Source organism: Nelumbo nucifera, chromosome 2, assembly GCF_055504915.1.
Source record: "Nelumbo nucifera cultivar China Antique chromosome 2, China Antique-T2T, whole genome shotgun sequence".
Taxonomy (NCBI): Eukaryota; Viridiplantae; Streptophyta; class Magnoliopsida; order Proteales; family Nelumbonaceae; genus Nelumbo; species Nelumbo nucifera.
In genome coordinates, this window is record NC_142650.1 from 28,503,244 (window position 1) to 28,526,278 (window position 23,035).

A 23,035-nucleotide genomic window follows, 5' to 3' on the forward strand; every position below is an offset into this window, starting at 1 on the left:
GTATACTTGTAATTATGTTAAGATTGAAGTTTAGTAAAAGGATTAGAGAAGGGAGGGAAGAGACATTCAAACTCTTCTCCTTCCTCCTCCTCTTTTCTCCATCTTTCTTCTCTTGTACTGTTGTTCTCTTCTTTTCTTCCTCTTTTTTTCTCTCTAATTTTCCCAAGTTTACATCAGATTTAGAGGATTGATTTACAACTTGGTATCAGAGCAGGTTTCTTTCTTCCTTCTTTTCTTCTTTCTCTTTTTCCATACACCCTTCGATTAAGAGAGTGTATGGAGAGATAAGTTCTCTATAGTTTAGAGGATCTTTGGCCTAGTTGGTAGAGGGTTTGGAGAGTGTAAATCTGGTCGGATATTGCTAAGAAGTGGTGTTGTACTGTTTCTGCCCAAAACCCTAGCCGATTAGAGATTTTCGAAGTTACAAGTAAAAGTGAAGCTTTGGGTGTGGCACTCTATGCTTGGGAGGTGTCTTTTGACTTCTAAAAGAGGGCGGTTCAGGTTTGGAAGAGATTGGGAAGCTCTGGTAGGAGCGGCTGCCTCTTCTCTCTTTCTCCCCAACAGTCGGATGCAGTGAAACCCTAGTTTTCAAGCATCTAGGTACTGGTTTGACTTCAAGTAAGTTTATAAGGACCAAATTTCTGGTTTTTTTATTTTCGTTTGATTAATGGAGCAATACGGAAGTGAGTTCAAGCTAGTGCCAGTTTTCGGGCTTGGCTCGATAGATTCCGTTTTGACTGGTATGACCACAATCAAGCTAGATGGGACAAATTATCTTGCTTGGGCACAATCTATAAGGATTTATGTCTGTAGTAGAGGAAAATTAGGGTACCTCACAGGCAGTAATGTGAAAACCCAAAGAGACATACCCTGAATATGAGAAATGGATGCAGGAGAACTATACTGTCATAGGATGGTTAGTCAACTCTATGCAACATCATATAAGTCAACACTATCTCTGGATGTCCTCTGCCAAGGATATCTGGGACAGTGTTACTGAAACTTATTCATAGAAGTTGAATGTGGCTAGAGTCTACAAGCTGAAAAGTGATGTGAAGAACCTAAGACAGGGGGAGAAGAGTGTGGCAATCTACTATTCTATACTGAAATCCTTATGGCAGGAAATTAATGTTATGGAGACAGTTGCATGGGAGACTAAGAATGATCCAGAAATGTTTAGGAAGTTGGTGGAAAGAAACAAGGTGTTTGAATTTTTTACTGGACTCAACCCTGAGTTTGACATCATTAGGCAGAATATTCTGGCCAAAGATGATGTTACTCTTGCCCAGGCCTATTATATGGTTAGCAGTGAGGAGAGTAGGCGGCAGTTTCAGCTATAGAGTCCACCTATGGAACACTTTGCACATGCGGGAATAAAGTTGAAGGGTCCAACTGAGAAGAAGGAGCAGGTATGTGAATATTGCAAGAAATCGAGGCATACAAAGGACACTTGCTAGAAGCTTCATCCTGATCTTCTTCCTGACCGGTTTAAGAATAACAACCATTTTAAGAAGGGAAATCAGACAGGAAAGCTGAAGACAGCTAATGTTGCCACAGTACCGGAAGGAGGAAGTAAGGAGAGTGGAGAGAAGTCCACCATTCAATAGTTGGTAGCAATGAAGGCTGACTTTGAAAAGTATGGTAGGCTATTAAGTCACTTGGAGGCTACTATTTCTACATCTCACTCTTCAGTCAACACATCATCATCATCAGCATTTGCTCACTCAGGTATTTGTGCTTCTGCAAGCCATGCTTCAGTTTCAGGTAATCATAAAATCCCTTGGATCATTGATTTTGGTGCATCAAACCATATGACCAGCTTGTCTAACCTTTTCTGTTCATACCACCTTCTCTCTGGTAAAGAGAAAATATCCCTTGCTGATGGGTCCCTTGCTCCCATTTCTGGAAAAGGGGATATAAAAACCTCTGACACCTTTTATTTACCCTCTATCCTTCATGTCCCTAAACTTAATACAAATCTTTTATCTGTTAGTAGCTTGACTAAATCCATGAACTGTAGCATAACCTTCTTTCCCACTCATTGTGTTTTTCAGGACCTATAATCTCAGAGGATGATTGGGAGTGGCCATGAGGCGAACGGGACATACTTGCTAAACACACCTGATAGTGCTCTTGGACCACCTCATGAAGTTGCCTTGGAGTCAGTCTTGTTAGAGTCTGTTGACAAAATCATGTTATGTCACTTTCGGTTTGGTCATTTGTCTTTTTTTGCTTTGAGTCATTTATTTCTAAATATGTTTAAGGGAGTGTCTTTATCAAGCCTTCATTGTGAGTCGTGTGAACTGGCAAAGCATTATAGACAATCTTATTCAGTAAGCAATAAAAGATCTATTTCTCCTTTTCATATTGTTCACTCTGATGTGTGGGGGCCATATCATTTGCCTACTATGGGGGGTTACAGGTACTTTATCATTTTTATTGATGATTACTCTCGTTACACTTGGATTTATCTCATGAAATCCAGGGATGAAGCACCAACTATTGTGCAAAAATTTCATGTACTCATTCTTACCCAGTTTAACACCTGGATTAAAATATTCTGTTCTGATAATGCTAAGGAGTATTTGGAGAAAACCCTCTCAACCTATCTTGAAACTTTTGGGGTTATTTATCAAAGCTCTTGTTCCTACACTCCACAACAGAATGGAGTGGCGGAAAGGAAGAATCAGCTTGTAGTTGAAGTTGCTAGATCCCTCCTTTTTGCATCCCATGTTCCTATAAAATTTTGGGAAGATGTTGTCCTTACTGCTACCTTTCTGATTAACCGTATGCCTTCCCGAGTTCTTGGCTTCAAAACTCCCTTTAGCCTTCTCTTTCCGGATGGGGATCTCTTCTCTCTTCCTCTCCGTGTTTTTTGGGTGCACTTGCTATGTGCATGTTCATAGCCATCAAATGCACAAATTTGAACCTAAGGCTTGTAAATGTGTTTTTCTGAGATATGCCCCCACATAAAAGGGATATTGTTGTTTTGATCCAGTTGATGGCACTCGTTTTGTATCTCGTGATGTCACATCTGCTGAGACTACTCCTTTCTTTAGTATTCCTCCTGAAGGGGAGAAATCTGAGGAACCCTTTGCTTTGTCTCCAACAATTCCTTTTCCTGTTCCTTTTGAGTCATCTCATGAGTTGTCCACTTTTCCTATTAGGCCTACCTCCAATATTCCTGTTCCTCCTCCTTGTCCACCTCATCCTGTTCTTTAAAGGTGGTACCAAAGGCACAGATTCAAACATGGGCAAGTTGTTTCCACTCCTACAGAAGAGTCTCTTGGTCCTCCCATCATTACTGAGGTAACAGGTCAGCCTTCCTCTGACCCAGCTATACCCTTCCTAGACCTTGATCTTCCTATTGCTCTCCGTAAGGACAAGCGGAAGTATACAACCCATTGTATCTCCAAACACCTATCTTATAGCCTTCTATCTCCTACTTACTACTCTTTTCTTGCTTTTGTTTCTTCCCATGTGATACCCAGGTCTATACCAGAAGCCTTATCTAAACCTGAATGGAGGGATGCTATGATGGTTGAATTGGATGCTTTGCATAAGAACCATACCTGGGATATTGTTGACTTGCCTGAAGGGAAAGAACTAGTGGGTTGTAAATGGGTATGAAAAGGGAATGCAGGGGAAGGTGTGCAAACTGCAGAAATCTCTTTACAGTCTCAAATAGTCTCCTCGGGCTTGGTTTGAGAGGTTTAGGGCTGCTCTTGTCTCATTTGGTTACACACAAACTCAATCGGATCATACATTGTTCTTGAAAAGAAGTGGCTCTCTAGTGACTTTTTGATAGTCTATGTTGTTGATATTGTGGTCACGGGTAATGACACCCAAGAGGTCAGTAAACTCAAAAGATTTCTTAACTTTGAATTTGAGATCAAGGATTTAGGAGGTCTCCGATATTTTTTGGGCCTTGAAGTTGCTAGATCTAAGGATGGTATCTTCATTTCTCAGCACAAATATGTCATTGACCTCCTTGCTGAGACTAGCAAAGTTGGTGTTAAACCAGCCTCCACTTCTATTGATCCTAACCACAAGCTTTTTGCTACAGATGGTGAACTTTTACTTGGTAAGGGAGTGTTTCAGAGACTGCTTGGGAAGTTGTTATATCTTTGCATGACTCGGCCGGACATTTCCTATGTAGTGAGTGTTATTAGTCAATTTACACATTCTCCTAGAGATGCTCATTTAGCTCCTGCAGAAAGAGTTTTCTGTTACTTAAAAGGTACTCCAGGGAAAGGTATTGTATTTGCCAAACATGGACACATGAAGTTAGAAGCATACACTGATGCTGATTGGGCATGATGTATTGATGATAGGAGATCCACTTCAGGTTATTGTGCTTTGGTGGCAGGGAATATTGTTTCATGGAGGAGTAAGAAATAGTCTGTAGTTGCTAGCTGAAGCCAAATATAGGTCTATGGCACATGGTGTGTCAGAATTACTGTCGCTACGATCCCTTTTAGAAGAATTGAGAGTTGACTATGAGAAGCCAATGATGCTCTACTGTGACAACCAAGCAGCTATCAATATTGCACATAATCATGTTCAATATGATAGAACTAAGCACATTGTGGTTGATTGACATTTTATACAGGAAAGAGTTTCCTCTTGAGAAGTTTGTTTGCCATTCATCACCTCAAAAGAGCAGTTGGCTGATATTTTGACCAAGAGAGTTCCGAGAGGGAGGCTGACACACTATATAAGCAAGTTGGGCATGATTGATGTCTATGCTCAGCTTGAGGGGGAGTGTAAAGAAACTGGGCTGAATGGGCCCCCGTATCTTTTCTTGTAGTATGTTTTATTTAATTGTTATCTGATGGGCTTGTTATTTCTTTTGCTAGTTCTCTTTATGTTACTGCCTAGATGGCCGCCCACTTAAGGGTATACTTGTAATTATATTAAGATTGAAGTTTAGTAAAAGGATTAGAGAAGGGAGGGAAGAGACATTCGAACTCTTCTTCTTCTTCCTCCTCTTTTCTCCATCTTCCTTCTCTTGTACTGCTGTTCTCTTCTTTTCTTCCTCTTTTTTTCTCTCTAATTTTCCCAAGTTTACATCAGATTTAGGGGATTGATTTACAACTCAACTCATTAATTCCATATGTATAATTGCATGTGAGAACAATATCATCAACATACACTGCTAGAATGATTTTCCCAGATGACGAGTCCTTATTAAACACAGAGTGATCAACATTGCATTGTTGCCAAAATCTTGCACCACACTACTAAAATGACTGAACCATGCCTGTGGGGATTACTTCAGCCCATAGATACCCTTTTCAACCGACACACCTTTCCTGACTCCCCCTAAACAACATACCTAGGGAGTTTCTCCATATATACCTTCTCTTGAAGATCACCGTGGAGAAAAGCATTTTTTGCATCAAGCTGAAATAGGGGCCAATCAAAGTGGGCAGCTAAAGAAATTAGCACTCGAACAAAACCTATTTTAGCCATAGGAGAGAAGGTTTCTGAATAGTCCACACCATAGGTCTAAGTATACACCTTAGAAACAAGTCAAGCTTTGAACCGCTCAATACCGCCATCTTGATGGTGTTTAATTGTATAAGCCCATTGACAGCCAATGGCCACTTCCCAGATAGTAAGGAAGTGAGATCCCAAGTATTATTGGATTGAGGAGCATGAAATTCTTCATCCATCGCCTTCTTCCAGTTAGGAGATGAGAGGGTTTCCTGTAGAGAACATGGTAGAGAAATAGAGGCTAGAAGGGAAATGAAACACTAATGTGAAGGAGACAAACCGAGAAAAAGGATGGTCTGTGCAAGTACGCTTACCCTTACGAAGAGCAATAGGAAGATCAAGATCTGAGGGTGGTGGATCTATCAACAACAAAGACTCTGGTGGCATGTCAAAAGCTAGAGTTAGATAAACTATTGGCAACAATTCTAGTTGTCTATCACATCTAGAGTACACTCCATGAATAGATGGTTGAATATGCTCCTCCACAGTAGGCAAGGTAATAAACATATCACTAGAGTCAGAGGGAAGAGGAATAGAAGGAGAAGGTTCACATCCAGAGAAATAGGGTAAACTCTCAAAGAAGATAACATCTGAAGCAACAAAAGCTTTCTGTAAAGCAGGATCATAGCACTTGTAACTTTTTTGAGTACGAGATTAACCAAGAAAAACACATCTAATAGCTCTGGAGTCAGGTTTATCATGGCTTAGACCCAATTTGTGAACAAAACACACACAATCAAACACACAAGGAGGAAGAGAGAAAGGCAAAGTGGAAGGAAACAAGATAGAGAAAGGTGACTCAGCATCTAGGACTGAAGAAGGCATATGGTTTATGAGAAAACAAGAGGTGAGAATGACATCACTCCAATAGATTTTAGGGACTGACATTTGAATCAACAAGGCCCAAGCAGTTTCAATGACATGACAATTTTTCCTCTCAGCCACACCATTTTGCTAAGGAGTGTGTGAACATGAGGACTGATGTATAATACCATGAAAGTCAAAATAAGACTAAAAATTATTATGAAAGTATTCCTTGGCATTATCAAAATGAAACACTTTAATGCATACACCAAACTGACTCCTTATCTCAGCATGAAAAGATAAAAAATAGAGAACAATTTTGAACGATCCTTCATTAAGTAAATCCATGCCATTCTTGAATAATCATCAATAAATGTTACAAAATTTCAGAATCCATTATAAGATGACACACAGGACCCCAAACATCTGAGTGGACTAAAGCAAAAGGACTCAGGACTCTCTTATCATCGCTAGGAACAAAAGACACTCTATAATGTTTACCAATTGACATGACTCACAATCTAGCTAAATTACAGACTCCAAAGTTGGGACTTGCTTTTTCAAAACATGTAGAGAAGGATGACCAAGACGACAATGCCACTGATGTGGTGTAAGAGAGGAATGAAGATCCTTCTTAGGACCATGGTCATCCAAGTAGTATAGTCCTCCAACTTCACAACCACCACCAATCGTCTTCCTCATCTTGAGATCCTAAAAGACACAATATGAAGGATTAAATGTTACTGAACAATGAAGAGTTTGAGTAAGCTTACTTACAGGCAAGAGACTAAAGGGAAACTTGGGAACATAAAAAACAGAGAATAAACTAAGGTCGTATTTAAGAGACACATTACCAGTACCGGTAATAGTAGAAGAACCATTAATTAAGGTAACGACTTGAGAGGTAGAAGGTGGTGACAATGATACAAACATATTTGAGGAGTCAGCCATGTGGTCTGAACCTCTAGAATCAATTACCCAGGGTGAAGGTGGAGAACTAGAAACAAGGCAAGCAGTACTTGACTTCACAAGTGTAATAGTGGCAAACTAGAAGAGGCAGATTAGCAAAGCTTTTCATACTCCTCACATGAGATTGAGATTGTGTCTTTATCCTTACCAACATTAGAAGCAGGAGTATCTTCAGTTACACTAAGACTCCCAAAGCCACCTTCCACCATTGCATGATTAGTCCAAGAAGATGGAGGGCCATAAAGATCATAACAAAAGTTGATTGTGTGACCTTCTCATCCACAATGTGAGCACTCACAAGCTGAACCACGACCACTACTACTACAACCACCACCACCTCTTGCACCACCAACCTCTTTACCACCTCTTTGTGCACCTCTATGCCCATAGCCAAAAATCCCTCACATTATCTCCACCTCTACCACGCATATTCCTACTAGGAAAATCTCCTATTGAAACTACCATGGCTAATCTCTTTGAAAGTGGGGGATGATCACTAAGTGGATTTGAGGCTCCCCTTATGTGGAAGAAAACCTCGGACAAGGATGGAAGATCACTACTCCCTAAGATTTGGGCCCACATTGGTTCAAATTCAGACCTCAACCCAGATAAAAATCTTGTCACATCTAGATATTCTCTTTGTTCTTGGTCTTCAAATCAATGCATAGGGGTTCATAGTATTCTTCAACGCTTTTATCCCCTTGTTAAAGAAGCATAATATTTCTTCAACACTTTTGTCCCTTAAACTTTTTAGAGAAGCATAGTATTCTTTATTATAATTCGGCCTGCCTTTGAATTCTGTTAGTCTGATAACAACCAAGAAGAAAGAAGAAGAAAGAAGGAAGAAAGAGAGAGAGAAAGGAGGAGAAAAGGAGAGAGGAAAAGTCTGGTTCGAATTAGGGAAAATATCCTTCTCCCATTCGGCTAGACATGTTTTATATTATTAATATAATGGAAAAGACACATGTGCCCTTATTTAAGTGAGGGACACTAGTTCTAATATAATATTACAGATCAGCAACCTAAACATAAGTATAAAGACAGAAATACCCCTACACTAACGCTCCCCCTCAACCTAGTGAGTATATATCATATAATCCCAGCTTGTTACATTTGAAGTCCACTCTTCCCCGACTCAACCCTTTTATAAATAAGTCTGCCCACTAGTTTCTTGTGTTAACATATGCAGTGTCTGTCACTCCATTCAGCACCTTCTCTCTCACAAACTGACAGTCAACCTCTATGTGTTTGGTTCTTTCATGAAATACCGAATTAGAAGAAATATGAATTACAACCTGATTGTCACAATAGAGCTTCATTGGAGTGTTAATGTTGTATCCTATCTCTTGTAGAAGGTTTCTTAGCCACACTAATTCACAAGTAGCATGTGCCATAGCTCTATATTCCGCCTCTGTACTACTTCTCGCCATGACTGTTTGCTTCTTACTTTTTCATGTCACCATATTACCCCCAAGAAAAGTGCAATAACCTGTGGTAGACCGCCTATCAGACATAGAACTGGCCCAGTCAGCATCAATATACCCTTCTATTTCAAGTTTTCCACCACTTTTGTATATCAAACCACGACCAAGGGCCCCTTTTAAATACCTCACAATTCTTAAAATCGCATCCCAATGAGGAACCAGAGGTTTCTGCACGAACTGACTTACCACACTAACCGCAAATGAAATATCTGGCCGAGTAATGGTTAGGTAGTTCAGTTTACCTACAAGTCGTCGGTATCTACTAGGGTCTTCAAACACTTCACCCATATCACTACTCAGCCTAGTATTTGTTTCCATAGGTGTTTCAGTTGATTTAGCACCTAATAAACATGTTTCTTCCAGCAAATCAAGCACATATTTCCTCTGACACAAATTAATACCATGCTTAGATCTTGCTACTTCTATCCCCAAGAAATATCTCAATTTCTCGGTAATAACAATATCATCTACATACACCACCAATAGAATTTTTCCTGCCTGAGAATCATGACTAAAGACGGAATGATCTACTTGGCATTGTTTCATACCAAACTTCTTTACTAGGGACAGCAACTGAGGATAACAAAGAGATAAACCGGCGATGGGAAGCAGAAATGTGAGTGAGTGAAACATGATTAGAAATAAGATGAAGGGTGCAAGTGCGTTTACCTTTCCACATGGCAATGGGAAGATCAAGATCAGATACTGGGTTCGGCGCTGGTGTGGAGACAACTGCCGGATCTGTTGACGGTGATGGAGCCGGAGGAGTAGCAGCTGGTACATGTGGGCGATGTGTATACACTTGATGGATAGGTGGGCATTCAACAGGTGGTGGCACTGGAGGCAAGGGCTTTGTCACGGCTGGAACAAGGGGAACAGAATCGGCAACTGGAAGTGGAAGAGGGGGAGGTAATGAGGAGGAAGAAGCATCACCAGGCCCCAAGAAAAACGGAGTAGACTCAAAGAAGGTAACATCAGCACACACAAAGGAACGTCAAGAACTAGGATGGTAACACTTATGCCCTTTCTGGGTCCGAGAATAGCCAAGGAAGATGCACTTGATGGATTGTGCATCTAACTTGTCCTTCCCGGGCCTAGATTATGGACGGAGCAGACATACCCAAATACCCGAGGAGAAAGAGGAAACGGAGACAAGGTGGGAAACAAGGTAGTAAATGGGGAATGACCATAAGGATAGACGTGGGCATCCGATTAATCAAGAAGCAAGAAGTAAGCACCGCATCACTCCAAAAGGGTTTGGGAACATTCATGTGATGCATGAGGGATCGTGTTGTTTCCAAAAGATGACGATTCTTTCTCTCAGCCACCCCATTTTGTTGTGGGGTGTAGGTACATGAGGTCTGATGTATAATGCCATGTTGGTCCAAGTATTCTTGAAATGATGAAGATAAATATTCACGGCCATTATCAGAACGAAAAATTTTAATGTGAACACCAAATTGATTGCGAATCTCAGCATAAAATTTATAGAATATGGTAAACAATTCACTTCTTTCTTTCATTAAATAGAGCCACGTCATCCTTAAAAAATCATAAACAAAAATGACAAAATATCTATATCCATTGTATGACATCACTTTATAAGGACCCCAAACATTTGAATGAACCAAAGAAAAAGGACTCGACACATGGTTATCAACCTTAGAACTAAAGGGAATACGATGGTGTTTCCCCAACTGACACGACTCACAATCTAACACAGAAAGTTGACTCAACAAAGGAACCTGTAAAGAGACTAAGTTGAATGGACCCTGACAGTTGCTTGTGTGATATCCTTTATTTTTATCTTTTATTTTATGTTGAGGGCCTCACTTAATGGGCCTGTTATTTGTTCTTGTTTTATTTTCTTTATGTAATTGCCAAGCTGGCCGCCCACTTAAGGGCATACTTGTCATCATTAATTTTTAGAGATTAATAAAATAGGGTTAGAAGAGAAGGGTGAATGATTCGACTTCTTCTTCTCTTACCTCTTCTCTTCGACATAGACAGCTCTTGCACTATTATTCAGATCTGATTTGCACTGTTAATTACTGATTTTAAATCTGATATTAGAAGACTGATTCACATCTTGGTATTAGAGCAGGTATAGTTCTTCTTTCTTCCTTTTTCTTCGTTCCTGTACACTCTAAAATCAAGAGAGTGTATGGAGAGATAGGTTCTCTATAGTATAGAGAATCACTTGCCTAGTTGGTAGAAGGGTTTGGAGATTTAAGTTTTGGCCGAATTTTGCCAAGAAGTGATGTTGTTTTGTTGCTGCCCGAAACCCTAGCCAACTAGAGATTTTCGAGGTTACCAAGAAAGTTGAAGCTTGGGTGTGGCGCTCTGTGCTTGGAAGGTGTATTGTGACTGCTAAAGGAGGGTGGTTCAGGTTAGGAAGAGTTTGGGTCAGTCTGGTTGGTGTGGCACCATCTTCTCTCTTCCTCTCATCTGCTGGACGGAGCAAAACCCTAGTTCTTCAAGCACCCTATTTCTGGTTTGACTTCAAGTAAGTTTGCATAGTTAAAATTTCAGTTCTTTGATTTCCGTTTGATTAATGGAGACATACGAAAGTGAGTTCAAGCAGGTGTCAGTTTCTAGACCTGCTCCAGTAGATTCTGTTTAGACTGGTGTTACCACAATTAAGCTAGATGGGACGAACTATCTTGCCTGGGCATAGTCTATAAAAATTTATGTTTGTAGTAAAGAAAACTCGGGTATCTCACAGGCAGTAAGGTGAAACCCGAAGAGACAGATCCTGAATTTGAGAGATGGATGCAAGAGAACTATACCGTTATATGATGGTTAGTTAACTCTATGCAACCTCATATAAGCCAGCACTATCTCTGGATGTCTTCTGCTAAGGAGATATGGGACAGTGTAACTGAGACTTATTCACAGAAACTGAATGTATCCTGAGCATACAAATTGAAAAGTGATGTGAAGAACCTGAGACAGGGGGAGAAGAGTGTGGTAATCTACTACTCTATACTAAAATCTCTATGGCAGGAAATTGATGTTATTGGAAACTGTGGTATGGGAGACTAAAAAGGATGCTGAAATGTACAGAAAGCTGGTGGAGAGAAATAGGGTGTTCGAGTTTCTCACTGGACTCAACCCTGAGTTTGATATTATCAGACATAATATTTTGGCCAGAGATGAGGTTACTCTATCACAGGCATATGCCATGATAAGTAGTGAGGAAAGTAGACGACAAGTTCAGTTGCAGAGTCCACCTACAGAACACTTTGCACATGCGGGTATGAAATCTAAGGGGCCTACTGAAAAGGGAGAGCAGGTGTGTGAATATTGCAAGAAACCACGACATACCAAGGACACCTACTAGAAACTTCACCCTGGAGTACTCCCTGAGAGGTTTAAGAACAATCCTAAGAAGGGCAGTCAAGCGGAAAAACTCAAGACTGCTAATGCTACTACAGTACCTAAAGGGGGAAGTAAGGAGAGTGAGAAAACATCAACCATTGAATAGTTGGCTGCAATGAAGTTAGACTTTGAGAAGTATGGGAGGCTCCTAAATCACCTGGAAGCTACAGTTTCTTTAGCCCACCCTTCCAACAGTACATCCTCTTCATTGACTTTTGCTCACTCAGGTACATATGCCTCAGCAAATCATGCTTCAGTTTCAAGTAATCATAAACTCCCTTGGATTATAGATTCCGGTGCATCAGACCATATGACCAGTCTATCTAACCTTTTTTGTTCATATCATCTCCTCTCTAGGAAAGAGAAAATATCCCTGGCCGATGGGTCACTTGCCCCCATCTCTGGTAAAGGAGATATAAAGACCTCTGACACCCTGTTCTTATCTTCTATTCTCCATGTTCCTAAGCTTAACACAAACCTTTTACCTGTTAGTAGCTTAACAAAGTCCATGAACTACAGCATAACCTTCTTTCCCACTCATTGTGTTTTTCAGGACCTGTAGTCTCAGAGGACGATTGGGAGTGGCCATGAGGCGAACGGAATATACCTGCTGGACACACCAGATCAAGCCTTGGGAACACCTCATGGAGTTGCTTTAGAGTCAGTTGTGTCAGAGTCTGTTAACAAAATTTTGTTATGTCATTTTCGGTTTGGTCATTTGTCTTTTTCTGCTTTGCGTCATCTGTTCCCAAATATGTTTAAAGGAGTGTCTTTATCTAGTCTTCATTGTAAGTCATGTGAGCTAGCAAAGCATTGTAGACATTCCTATTCAATCAGTAATAAAAGATTTGTTTCTCCTTTCCATATTGTTCACTCTGATGTATGGGGGCCATATCACATGCCAACCATGGGGGGCTACAGGTATTTTATCCTTTTTATTGATGATTATTCTCATTATACTTGGATTTACCTCATGAAATCCCGGGATGAAGTACCAATTATTGTGAGAAATTTTCATGAACTCATCCTCACCCAGTTTAATACCCGTATCAAAATATTCTGCTCTGACAATGCTAAGGAGTATTTTGAGAAAACTCTCTCCACCTATCTTGAAACTTTTGGGGTTATTCATCAAAGTTCTTGTTCCTACACTCCACAACAAAACGGGGTGGCGGAAAGAAAGAATAGACATGTGGTTGAGGTTCCCATCCCTTGTGAGTCTGATCATGGAGTGTCCACCTCTTCCACTGGACACACCCCTGATCCTCCTCTTGCTTCTACTCCTACTCTCCAAAGGTGTTACCAAAGGCGGAGATTCAGACATATGCAAGTTGTTTCCACTCCTTCAGAAGAGCATCTTGCCACTCCCATAGTTCCTGAGGAAACCGGTCAGCCCTCTATCGACCCAGCTTCGACCGTCCCTGACCTTGACCTTCCTATTGCTCTTCGCAAGGGCAAGCGGAAGTGTACAACCCATTGTATCTCCAAACATTTATCTTATAGCCTTCTCTCTCCTTCCTACTACTCCTTTCTTGCTTCTGTTTCTTCATATGTGATACCCAAGTCTGTACCGGAAGCATTATCTCAACCTGAATGGAGGGATGCTATGATGACTAAACTTAAAGCATTATATAAGAACCATACCTGGGATATCGTGGACTTGCCGGAAGGGAAGGAACTAGTGGGGTGTAAATGGGTGTTTACCATTAAATATCACTCTGATGGCTCGGTTGTGAGGTATAAGGCTAGGTTGGTTGCCAAGGGTTACACCCAAATGTATGGCATTGACTATCTTGAGACCTTTGCTCCTGTAGCTAAGATGACTTCAGTTCGGGTCTTGCTTTCTCTAGCAGCTACCTTTGACTGGCCCCTACACCAGTTTGATGTTAAAAATGCTTTCTTGAATGGAGATCTGCATGAAGAAGTCTATATGTCTCTACCTCCAGGGGTGTATGGGAAAGAAATGAAAGGCATGGTGTGTAAACTACACAAATCCATTTATGGTCTCAAACAATCTCCCCGGGCTTGGTTTGAGAGATTTTGGGCTGCTCTTGTCTCCTTTGGCTACATTCAAACACAATCTGATTATACATTGTTCTTGAAGAGAAACAACACTTTGGTGACCTTCTTGATTGTTTATGTTGATGATATTGTGGTCACGGGTAATGACATTGAAGAGGCTAGTAAACTAAAAGGATTTCTCAACTCTGAATTTGAAATCAAAGACTTGGGAGATCTTCGGTATTTATTGGGTATTGAATTTGCTCGGTCTAAGGATGGTATCTTCATATCTCAGCGCAAATATGTCCTTGATCTTCTTGCTGAAACGGGTAAACTTGGAGCTAAGCCTATCTTCACTTCCATTGATCATAATCATAAGCTTTCTGCCATAGATGGTGAACCTTTGTCTGATAAGGGAGTGTTCCAGAGACTGCTTGGGAGGTTGTTATACCTTTGCATGACTCGGCCAGATATTTCCTATGCAGTAAGTGTTATTAGTCAGTTTATGCATTCTCCCAGAGATACTCATCTAGCTGCTGAAGAAAGGGTTCTGTGCTACTTGAAAGGTACTCCAGGGAAAGGTATTCTATTTGCTAAGCATGGTCACATGAAGCTGGAAGCCTTTACTGATGCAGATTGTGCAGGATGTATTGATGACAGAAGGTCCACCTCTAGTTATTGTGCTCTGGTTGCTAGGAATATTGTGTCTTGGAGAAGTAAGAAACAATCAGTAGTTGCTAGATCCTCAACTGAAGCAGAATATAGGGCAATGGCTCATGGTGTGTCAAAACTACTATGGCTACGATCCCTTCTAGAGGAATTGGGGGTGGACTACGAGAAACCAATGATGCTCTATTGTGACAACCAAGCTGCTATCAACATTGCACATAATTTTGTTCAACATGACAGAACTAAGCATATTGAGGTTGATAGGCATTTCATAAGGGAAAGAGTCTCTTTAGGAGAAGTTTGTTTGCCATTTATCACATCAGAAGAGCAACTGGTTGATATCTTGACCAAGGGAGTTCCCAAAGGGAAATTGACACACTATATAAGCAATCTAGGCATGATTGACATCTATGCTCAGCTTGAGGGGGAGTGTAAAGAGACTGGGCCGAATGGGCCCTAACAGCTGCTTGTGTGATATCATTTATTTTTATCTTTTATTTTATGTTGATGGGCCTCACTTAATGGGCCTATTATTTGTTATTGTTTTATTTTCTTTATGTAATTGCCAAGCTGGCCGCCCACTTAAGGGCATACTTGTCATCATTAATCTTTAGAGATTAATAAAATAGGGTTAGAGGAGAAGGGTGAATGATTCGGCTTCTTCTTCTCTTACCTCTTCTCTTCGACATACACAGCTCTTGCACTATTATTCAGATCTGATTTGCACTGTTAATTACTGATTTTAAATCTGATATTAGAAGACTAATTCACATATGAACCAAAGATTTCAAAACTTTCAACGAAGGATGACCAAATCGACAGTGCCACTGGAAAGGAGAGAGAGATGACTGGAGAGCTGTTGATGTTCTTCCCCCACCGTCAAGATAATACAATCCACCAGCTTCATGCCCTCCACCAATCTTCATCCCCACCTTGAGATCCTGAAAAACACACATAGAAGGGTAAAAGGTAATAGAACAATTAAGTGACTTGGTCAGCTTACTAACAGACATATGGTTAAACGGAAATTTAGGGACATGCAAAACTGAGGATAGGGATACAGGGTCCAGGTCAACATTACCAACACCACAAATGGAGGATGTGGAACCATTAGCAAGGGTAACAGATTGTGATGTTGAGCAATGAGAGAGGGAAGAAAACACACCTGGAGTTTCAGTCATGTGATCGGAGGTTCCAGAGTCAATAATCCAGGGATTGGGTGTGGATGCCAAACAAGTCATACCTGAGTGTGTGAAAGTAGCCGCGTTCTGCTGAGATGTGGATTGGACAAAACTCTCATACTCATCACGGGGAACACTCACCATCTCCTTCCCGGGATCATCTGTGGATGTAGGAGGCATCTAATCAGCTGAATGATTCTCCTATCTGAAACTGGTGTCACTAGTCATGGCATGATTGGCCCAGGTTGAGGGTGGACCATGCAAGTCATAGCAATAATTAATGGTATGTCCATCCATACCACAATGAGTACATCTCCTCAAACCCGAGCCACGTCCTCTACCACAGGCTCCCCCTGAATCTCTACCTCCAGTACGACCCCCACCACGGTTATATGTAAGTCCACCACCACCACTCCAGCCATATACCAGACCACTGCTACCACCACGGTTAGACTGAGCTCCTCGAGCTCCACCTCTAACACCATGGCCCCTTGACACTGCAAAGGCTTATCTATCTGAGACATTAGAGTTCTTAGTAGATCCAATAGAAGTCCTCCGAAATCGAGCAAACACCTCTTCTAAGGAAGGGAGAGCTGACCCTCCTAGTATCTGAGCCCGCACTGGTTCATACTCATATTTCAGCCCCACCAAAAATCGAGTCACATCAAGTTGTTCTCTCTATTGTTGCTGAATTTTGACATCAGAAGTGAGGGGGTGATAAACATTCAACTCATTACGAATGTTTCTCATACTAGCATAGTACTCCTCAAGACTCTGATTGCCCTGTTGCAGATTAAAGTATTCCTGATACAACTGATATACTCTGGCTGTATTGTCTTGACCAGAATACAACTTCTTAGCATGGTTCCACACATCTTTAGCAGTGTCAAGAAACATGAAATTTACACTAATCTTGGGTTCCATACTATTCCATAATCACGTGATAATCTGTGCATCCTCTTGTTCCCAGTCTTCATACTCATGAGAATCAGTGGAGGGTTTCTCCTCCCTTATGTGTTTCACCTTCTTCTTTGCCTTCAGAAAAACTTTTACAGATTTAGCCCAAGGTACATAATTCTCTCCATTCAGTTTAATGGAGGTCATTTGAACATTCAGGTAGTCAGTAGGTATCATCACATTAGATTTGCTATCACTGTTATCTCCCATTGCTGAATTCTGTTATCACTGAATTCGACACACTGCACACTACTTGATCACACTGGTTTCAACACTTGTTATTGTTGAAGGTTGCACTCTTTACACCACAAACCCTACCCTATGACTACTTGAAATCTCACCACTATATAAGAACCACTCCCCCCTTCTAATCACACAAAAAGCAGCATAAACCCTAGCACACTACAGTCTGAAATTCCATCATACGATCTGAAACATACTTCCTATTTGATTCATAACAAAAAATATGCATAGAAATCTCTTACCTCATCACCCGAAAAACAAACCACACAAGAAGAAAATCAGTCCACACAAGACACCCACTGCACCACACGAATCAACCCTCTTCTCTTCATCGATTAGGGGAGGGCTTCTTAGAAACCACAACAACCGACCATGAACAACACAACTGGAGGCATAGAAACCTCCAAGGGAAGAGGGCGACCACTCCCTTTCAGCCCTTTCCCTTATCTCCAATTGATGGCAGAGAAATCAAGAGAAAACCCTAGATTGAGTGCGCAGAAATCTGGGCAGATCCGAGTTGCTTAGTTGAGCTTTGATAAATATAATTTGGCCTGCCTTTGAGTTCTGTTAGTCTGATAACAGCCAAGAAGAAAGAAGAAGAAAGAAGGAAGAAAGAGAGAGAGAAAGGAGAAAAGGAGAGAGGAAAAGTCTAGTTCAAATTAGGGAAAAGATCCTTCTCCCATTCGGCCATACGTGTTTTATATTATTAATATAATGGAAAAGACACATGTGCTCTTATTTAAGTGAGGGACACTAGTTCTAATATAATATTACAGATCATCAACCTCAATATAAGTATAAAGACAGAAATGCCCCTACTTCAACACTTTTATCCCCTTGTTGAAGAGAAAAATAATTTTGGTATAATTGGTAAATTCTTGTAACACTGTCTTGTCTAGAAAACAATTGCTTGGCATGGTTCCAAATCTCCTTGGCTGTGTCTAGAAACATAAGGTTCAAACTAATGTGATTCTCCTTATAGTCCAAAGGGATGTCATAATTTGGGCATTCTCTTCTACCCATTCATTGTACCCTTCTGATTCACTTTTCAATGGACCCTCCTTGATGTACTTCAATTTGCCTCTTGCAATGAGAGATACCTCAATCGACTTGGCCCATGGGATATAATTAGTACCATTGAGTTTCACTATGATTAATTGAGAAGTCATGAAATCTGATTGCACAACTACTGTAGGTTTAGTGCTACTATTTGATAAATCCATGAATGAGAAGAGATCACTGATTTGTCACCTAGGCAAACTGTCAAACAACTGGTATGCAATTATTGTAACACACCTTTTTCTTTAGAAAAAACACCAAAAATTGGCAGCCCTCTACTTTAGAAACACTTGGAAAGATTACACACTTACCACAAGGTGTCACCACACCACAAACCACTACAAATTCACTACATATTAAGGAGAACCAAAAATCATCACCCCTCTCTTCGAATTGTCGAAAATAGGGCTTTTAGAAAAATACCACCAATCACACAACACTACAACTTGAGGCATTAAAGCCTCTTTTCCAAGTGGACAATCAGTCCTCTTAAGTCCTTTTCCTCTCCAACAAAGAATAGAGAATATTCTCTATTCCTAGGGCACAAAAAATTGAGAGATAGTGCCGTGAACAGTACAGTCAACCTCAAGGCTTTGATACCATGTTCCAAGTTTAATAAAGAAAAAAAAAAGGTGAAGAAAAGGATAGGAGAAAAAAAGGGAAGAAGATAGGAAGAGAAAGAGAGAAAAGAGGAAGACTAGCAAGGAGAAATCTAATCTTCTCTCCTTATTGTCGACCTAGGTTGTATTAGCATTCTACTAAAGATGAAATGACTATAATACCCTTAGCTAAATTACAACAGACATAAGAGAGAAAATTAAAATGAAAAAGACAATAATGCCCTTGTTAACTAATTCTAACAATTCTAACAAAGACAAAATAACAACAGTTCGAGTGAGGCAATCATCTAAAAGAATATAAATTTCTCTCTTTACCCTAGTCATTTTATCAACATAGATGCATCAATCATGATTGGGGATCACCATCAAAACACATTAAAGAAGCAACCTTCTAGATATTACTTTCAGAGAACAAGCAATTCAAGAGACTGAATGATCATATTATTATCAGACCAAAAATCAATACAGTAACATCTATATTAAGTATCGTAAAATTCAACTGTTGTGACTTAGATCATCATCATCATGAAATCATTTAAACCTTGTTGTAACTATATGGGGTCGGCTGAATCCTATTTTTCCATTTCGTTTTGTTTAATGCCATATCCACACTTAAGATATGGGTGCTTAAATTATTTCTTACTACATCCATCAAGTCCTTTTCGGTCTACTCCTAGTTCTTCTAGTCCCTTCAACCTGTAACAGATCACTTTTTCTAACCGGTTGTAACTGGTGCTGTAAATGGTCTAAATGTTGTGACCTTGATAATGAGGTGAATATGTTAACTGTGCTCCAGTCTCTGGATGTCATTTGATCCTCCACAGAGATGAAACTACTCTTGATTGCAGCTATCCAGGGTGTAAAGGACGTCTCAATCTTTTTTTTTTTTTTTTTTGCTTCAGAAAATTGCTTAATTACTTAGAAAACTTTGAATACAAAGTTGTGGGTTCGAAACCCATTCATCTTCAATGTTCGACCCATAGCACCATGCAGCCAAGGCATGAACTAATCCATTAAATTGTCTCTTAACATGAGAGAAAGAAACATAATGTAAACCCAATACTATTTGCCGGGCATCCAAAAGAAGATGTTTCCATTGCCATGGAGCAATTGGATCTTTTGACTTCATAAGATTGATGACGGGATATACAATCGCCCTGAATAAGCATATTCATCTCCCAACATGAAACATACGAGCATATTCATCTCAAGAGGGGCACTACCACTAGAATCAGGGAATAGTTAACCTACTACCAAGTGGCAGATACGGGTGAATATTTGATTTAATCTGTTAAAAACGAAACCAAATTAACCGAACTTGAAAATCTAAAAACTGAAACGATAACCGAAATACACCAAAACCAAATTTCCGGTTCGGTTTTCTGGTTTGAACCGAATAACGCTCACCCCTAGTGGCAGACAAAATAAAAATGTCCTCCGACCTCAGCATCCAAAGATTAATCCCAAGTTAGATACAGCATACAGGAATGTATAGATGACTGAGTGACTCACAGCGTTTTTATCTTCACATCCAACAGTTCAGAGGATTTATTAAAATATATTCAGTTTCTTCCACTTGACAAAGAAAAACAATTAAAATCAGAAAATCAAACAGGAAAACTGAGAAGACACCAGAATCTTACTTTGACAACCAGAGTCCGCAGAGAAAAGATCCCCGGGGCGTCCACTCCGTTTAAATAAGCCTTAACTTCCGGGATACCCGATCCCGCTGCCGCAGGTGCTATGAACGTCGTTATAAGCGATGAAAACAGAAGAAGAACGAAATTTGAAGCGGCAAAAACAGCGAAAGCCGCCGCGTACCTGTGCGAAATAGTCGAATTTAGTAGAAAAGAAAATCCTCCAATTGATACGAAATGACAAGCAGAATTCAAAATCAAATAGAACAAAATTTTATAGTCCCTAGATACGAGAAAGATGTTACTAACTTTCTCTCTAACATCATATTCGACGTGACAACAAATTTCAATCCGGCAATATTCTCGATGGCGAGGTTGTTGCAGAATCCGGTGAATCCAGCAAAAATGCCAACGAAGAAACACAACGTCCATTTCATGAATACATACTGTAAATTCTGGACCTTACCATGACCTCTCCAGTTTTGCTTGAAGAAATCATTCTCAATTATCCTGCAACCAGTCACAAATCGATACCAACAAATTCAGCAAAACAAACAGACGAAGAAGAAAAAAGAGGACATAGACTCAATCTCAATATAACAAACATCTCCGCCAAACTCACTCGTAATCCAAGCTCTCGATGGGGCACACATTGGAGCCAACAATCGCAACCTGAGAAGTAGTGTTGGAAGCCGATCCATGGAGCAGTAACCGTTGCTCGCCGTCGAGCAGCGGTTGACTCGAAGGCGGAGCTTCTTCGTCTGCTTCCGTCGCCATGATTCGAGCGCGCTGCACCTTGGAAGTTACCCGCCACAGCTAAATAGACAAGGGTTACGAAACATGATTTCGCTTAGTCACTTCGAACGTAGGAACTCTAAAGAGAAAGAAGACGATCCCATGTAATTGGCATACGGCGTCGACGACGATGACGATGACAATGATGATAACCAGCAAGAGACAGAGGAAGCTCGCTTTATTCGCTTTGTACAATTCTACTTGCAACTACTTTGAAGTTTTTAATCGCTGCTGAAACCTTCTCTAAAGTTCACCAACTTTCTCGTACAATTGCAAGTAGACCCAATCATTATTATTGAAGTTGGTTTCTACATAAAAACAATAAAAAAACACAGAATTTATACTGAGGGTAAATTCGAAAAATAAATCAATTTCAATCGAAAGGTTTGAGCCAGCCATTATATGAAGAGAAAAATTGGAAAAATAACATTTTAGTTATGGTATTTTGGGCATTCTCATATCTTTTTCAGAAGATTTTAACAAATTAAAAAATTTGTTAAAAATTTTAAGGAGATATATTAAAAAATTGGTTATGGTCTATTTGCAATTATATTAAAAAATTTTAAGGAGATAATTGCAATTATCAAACTTTAAAAAGATTTCAACAACAATTAAAAACTTTCCGGGGGAAATTTTAACAATTTACCCAAAAAAATAACTTGCATGGTGAAAAAGTAGTCATCCACATAAAGTGGCGCTACATCAACCATATTTTTTTGACACGGTCGTATCAATTATTGTATGCTTATTTGGGGGGAGAGAGAGTCTTAATCCAGGGGAAAGAGAAGTACGACTCACAACACCAACCTTACATCACTTTTAAGTTTCAGCCATGCATTGAGAACATCTTCATCTGATATTGCAATTCATGGGAAGATATTATTAATGTATGATTGGGGTAAGACCGTAAGGAGTAAATCCAATTTCTTGTTGTGGATTTGGGCATAAAACAAAGAGTAAATTGTTGAAACCTCTTATGAAGTTTTTTACTGCAATCATTCATGAAAATGTCTAAAATATCCATGCAGTAACTTTTAACTAAAATGTTTATTTTTCAATTTTTTTAAAATCAATTATTACCTTAATCTCTTCTAATATCTTTTCCAAAATTGATTTATTTTTCAAAATTTCCCTTCATCACTTAAAGGTAAAATTGCAATTTTAAACTTTCATTTTTTTTTGTGGTTCATAAAGTTTGTATTTTTTTTTTGTAGAAATGAATTTCAACAATAACTGCATGGTTATTATAGATATTTTTGTGCCTCTTGTTTGAGGATTCTAAAAGAGGGAGCCTACTTGCAACTGTGTCAAAATGTTTAGAGGAGGTGATTGTAATTGCCAAATTTCAGGGAGGTTTTAACAATTTACCCTAAAACAAAAAGACGAATTCATTGGATGGAAATCAAAATTTCTCTCACAAAATTAGTCCTCACATGGTCACACCCCACCCCGCATACAAGTTTGGATGGGCTCCCCACGGCATGCCCCCACATACACATCCAACTGTGCATGGAAATATCTTTAGTACTTATGGAGAGCCATGCAAATTCCTCACAGCCATGCATTAGAAACATCTCCCATGAATAAAAAATATATAAAATCAGATTACATCTTCACAAAATTGGTTATCACAATGCTTCAACCCTGTAAAAGTGTTGTGAGGACCAATTTTAATTTATAAAAATAAAATCTAATTCAAAATATACAAATACCAAGATATTCTCAATGTGTGACTG

The 23,035-nt window shown here is 39.8% G+C and overlaps 1 protein-coding gene across 2 annotated transcripts in view; it reads right to left on the reverse strand.

Annotated features, from left to right (window-relative positions):
- LOC104586148 (putative chloride channel-like protein CLC-g) overlaps positions 1-21,669 on the reverse strand; it is a 28,997-nt gene extending 7,328 nt beyond the window's left edge. For both annotated transcript variants that reach the window (XM_010243299.3, XM_010243298.3), the window contains exons 1-3: positions 21,127-21,669; positions 20,814-21,014; positions 20,511-20,688 (exon numbers count right to left, since the gene is read on the reverse strand). In XM_010243299.3, coding sequence (XP_010241601.1) covers positions 20,511-20,688; positions 20,814-21,014; positions 21,127-21,281 — 534 coding nt within the window. In that variant the 5' untranslated portion in view covers positions 21,282-21,669. The remainder of the gene's footprint in view (positions 1-20,510; positions 20,689-20,813; positions 21,015-21,126) is intronic.
- Between the last annotated feature and the right edge of the window lie 1,366 nt (positions 21,670-23,035).